This window comes from Myotis lucifugus, unplaced genomic scaffold (assembly GCF_000147115.1).
Source record: "Myotis lucifugus unplaced genomic scaffold, Myoluc2.0 scaffold_11105, whole genome shotgun sequence".
Lineage (NCBI taxonomy): Eukaryota > Metazoa > Chordata > Mammalia > Chiroptera > Vespertilionidae > Myotis > Myotis lucifugus.
Window position 1 is genome coordinate 1 of NW_005882153.1, and position 3,622 is coordinate 3,622.

General features: G+C 45.4%; 1 protein-coding gene and 1 pseudogene across 1 annotated transcript; one reads left to right on the forward strand and one right to left on the reverse strand.

The window, feature by feature from the left end:
• Window positions 1-1,369: 1,369 nt before the first annotated feature.
• Window positions 1,370-3,371, forward strand: LOC106696166 (annotated as a pseudogene).
• Window positions 1,641-2,121, reverse strand: LOC102438010 (parathyroid hormone-like). Its single transcript, XM_023749488.1, has 3 exons — window positions 2,033-2,121; window positions 1,775-1,915; window positions 1,641-1,683 (listed from the first exon to the last, which is right to left on the reverse strand). Exons 1-3 carry the CDS (start codon window positions 2,119-2,121, stop codon window positions 1,641-1,643), a joined length of 273 nt encoding a protein of 90 aa, XP_023605256.1.
• Window positions 3,372-3,622: the final 251 nt, after the last annotated feature.

Below are 3,622 nucleotides of genomic sequence, written 5' to 3' on the forward strand. Positions count from 1 at the left end.
GGATTTTTATCTGTCATTTACAGGCGATTTATTCCAGATACAATGCCTTAATGGGAAAATAAACTATTTAGTAACCTTTAATTAGAACTGCAAAATACTCATAAGCAGTTCTGGGATTCAAGTTCCAATATCAGATACTACTGTTATTGTAATTCCACCAAAAAAAAGAATAAGACCAGTAGGGAATGTACTGGGCTGCATATCGAGGCACGCTGTGCTGTCTGTTCCTGGAACAGACAGATAGGAAGGTACTGACATCAGGTCAGGCCTTGAGATATGGTCTCATGGTCCCTCCTCAATATACTGTGCTCTCTGTTCCCGAAAAACATAGATAGGAAGGTGATAATGCTATACTGTGTTGGGAACAAATTGCGTAAGCATGGCTTTGTAACTTTGTAGTTTTTGCATATAAATAGCCATAACTCTTGCAGTCAGGTGCTGCAGTTCGAAGCAAAGGCTGAACTGCAGACAGCTGGCCAGCTTAATAAAGGTTCCTAAATTTAAATTCTGAGTCAGTGGTCTATCTCGCTGAGTCAACCCATAACAGTCTATGTCATCACCACAGACATTCACAAGAGAAGCCAGGAGAGCCATTGGATTGGCACAGCGGTCCTCACTCCTCCATCTAGTGATGCTGTCACCCAATATTCATAAACTGCCTTGTTTGGCGGACTCTGTAGTTAGAAATTGGCTTTGTAACTCTTAGTTTTCTTCTTTTCATAGACACCAGTCCTCATTAACTGTCTGGTGGCTAACACCCTGCAGCACACCTGCTGCTGACAAGTCCGAACACAAGCTTCATCTCATCCTGAGTGAACCAAAGGTAAGTAAACAAGGATATGCTCATGGGTGGGGAATCCTGAGCACCTGCACTGTGACTCACACACCGGCCTTCCCAAGGTCCCAACCACAGTCCCCATCTGTCGGGGACACTGGTAGGACCATCACGTCTGCTGCGGTGCATGGAGGGGGACACGCAGCAGCCTGCACCTGTGACAGTGCCTGTCTTTTTCCGGGTTGAACTCAAAAGAAGCAAACTTTCCGGTCACTCCATGGAATCATATACCCAACTGAGGAGTAATCTGCCTCTAAAATCCAGAGGCTCCCTGGGCGCTGGTTCTCCATCTTGGTAGCAGGGGCCAGATGCCAGCAATCATTATTTACCTCAGACACCTGCCTGCCCCACAGAAGAGCACTGGACACAAACATATTTCACTGAGTAAGAATTCTGAATTTCAGTCAGATTTCTTCCTCAGCTACTGACTCTAAAAGTGTATCAACTCTAGAGTAGTATTGTCCCACTCACTTGGCCCATTCTGGATAACGTCATCATTGTAACTGACCAGCAAGAAGTATTTCCTGGAGTCTGGGGGCTGGTGCTGCCAAGGGGGAGGCGTGGCTGCGATCAGCGTTATACGCCCCCGTGCTCCCCCTTAGTGTGAAGCCCAAGTCTTTTCCTTGGACTTCCTATCGCCGTGAGAGAAAAGCGGACCTCGTTAGCAGCCCAGAAATACCTCTGGGATCCCGAGTTTGTTGAGGCGGTCGTCGTGAGGGCCACCCTCTCTTCCCGAACGTGCACAGCTGTTTGTTTTTAAACGCTGGGTTGGCGGGAACCAGGGTGCCCGCGGGAACTCCTGCCGTCAGTCGGCCGCCGGTCGGGTAACTTGGATGCGGTATTGCTCCCTGTGGGCAGAAAGTCGCCGAGTAATAGTTGCAGTCGCTCAACTTTACCCACCATGTGCTGAACGCTGGACTGTTCAAACGGAAAAAGGACCTCCTGGAAACATCCCTACGAACTGTAGACTCTCCGAGGATCACTTCCTGCAGCAACTTCCGTAGCCACTCCTGCTTTTCCAACTTTTGCAGATGTTTACGCAGCTTATACAGAAGCTCTATTTCACCCACAGTTTTCCTTCTGTAAGGAACAGAAACAGAGAAGCCACTCCATCAGCCCTCCTCTTCCCATCATAAAGCCAGCCCTAAAAGTCCAATCCCCAAGTCCTAGCCATGCAGAACAAGAAACGGTACTTACTTCATGGGTTTCCCATCTGATTTTGCAAAAACACAAATTGCAAACATGATGATCATTACTTTAACAATCATTACTTTTGCAGACATCATCTTCACTAAAGAGGAAAAGCAAAATGCAGTGGTAGCATCATTTAAAAGTGGTATAAGAATCAGAGCAGTATGAGAAAGAGAGATCGACCCCCCGGCCCCGCAAAGACACTGCGCTGCTGCATCCCCCATGTCCTGCTCTGACATCCCACCACCATCACCATCATGCCCAAGAGAAAGGCAGAAGGGGATGCTAAAGGAGATAAAGCCAAGGTGAAGGACAAACCACCGAGAAGATCGACCAGATTATCAGCTAAACCTGCTCCTCCAAAGCCAGAGCCCAAAAAGGTCCCTGCAAAGAAGAGAGAGAAGGTACAGAAAGGGAAAAGGGAAAGCTGATGCTGGCAAAGATGGGAATAGCCCTGCAGAAAATGGAGATGGCAAAGCAGGCCAGGCACAGAAAGCTGAAGATGCTGGAGGTGCCAAGTGAATTGAGTGCATTTTTGATAGCTGTGTATTTCTGGTGACTGTACAGTTTAAAATACTATTTTTTATCAAGTTTTATAAAAATGCAGACTTTTGTTTTACTTTCTTTCTTTTAAGCTATGTTGTTAGCACACAGAACACTTCATTGTTATTTTGGGAGAAGGACATATAGTACTAATAGAATGTCTCCAAAGCTGGACTGACATGGGGGGAAATACCTTTCCCTTCCAGTTTTGAGAAACTTCCTCTTGGTTCCTGGGAGGAGGATCTCTTGATGTTGTCACACATTAGCCATCTTGGCACAAACACCTTGTCGTGTGGGAAACTAAAATTCATTTTTCTGTCCTTTTCTCCCTCTCCAATTTAGCATAGACTGGCTCTCTTAAGCCCAAAGACCTATTGGGACCTGACCCAAAAAACGTTGATTTCCAGTCAGTTGGGCAATCTGAACTTTCCAGTGTCACCATGGAGATGGCCTCCCTCAAAAGAGCAGCAGTTCCTTTTTAGATTGTGGATCTACAGATCGATGTTCTCTGCCATTTTCATTTCATTTCCTGAAAGTTAGGGTCGGCTTGTGAGAAGTTGTTACACAACATGCTCAAAGTGAAATGTCAACCCTCACTCTAAACTTTCCCTATTTGGAGCATCAGATGAAGATTTCACTGGGTTTTATGGTGGCTTTCTGATTTTGGTAGCTCATTGAAGAAAGGAGTTTGAAAGTTGTATGTTGTTAATGATTGTCTGCCCATATCCTGTCTGAAATACAATGATTGTTTATGAAAAGTACCTTTAATAAAGCTGGATGCAGTTTGAAAAAAAAAGTAGTATAAGAAAAAAAAAAAAAAAAAAAAAAGAAGTATTTCCTGTGGAAGAAAAGGGCAGTGAGGACCTTCAGCCTGTAGAGATGACTCATCCCAGAGGGAAGATAATGAAGGTGTTTGGGGGCCTTGCCACCTGAGAGAAGGCAAATTGGATTGAACTATGGGAACACGAGGAGGAGGCATTTGCCTGCACTGTAGTTGCATATGGAACAAGGTGATGTGGACTTTGAAGTTGCTCAAGTAAAGTAACCACATGG

Coding starts and splice junctions, on each gene's coding strand:
- LOC102438010 (XM_023749488.1), bottom strand. CDS start 2,121: ATGATGTCTGCAAAAGTAATGATTGTTAAAGTAATGATCATCATGTTT. Junction 1,916..2,032: donor TCAGATGGGAAACCCATGAA/GTAAGTACCGTT, acceptor TGTTCCTTACAG/AAGGAAAACTGTGGGTGAAA. Junction 1,684..1,774: donor CGTAGGGATGTTTCCAGGAG/GTCCTTTTTCCG, acceptor TTCTGCCCACAG/GGAGCAATACCGCATCCAAG.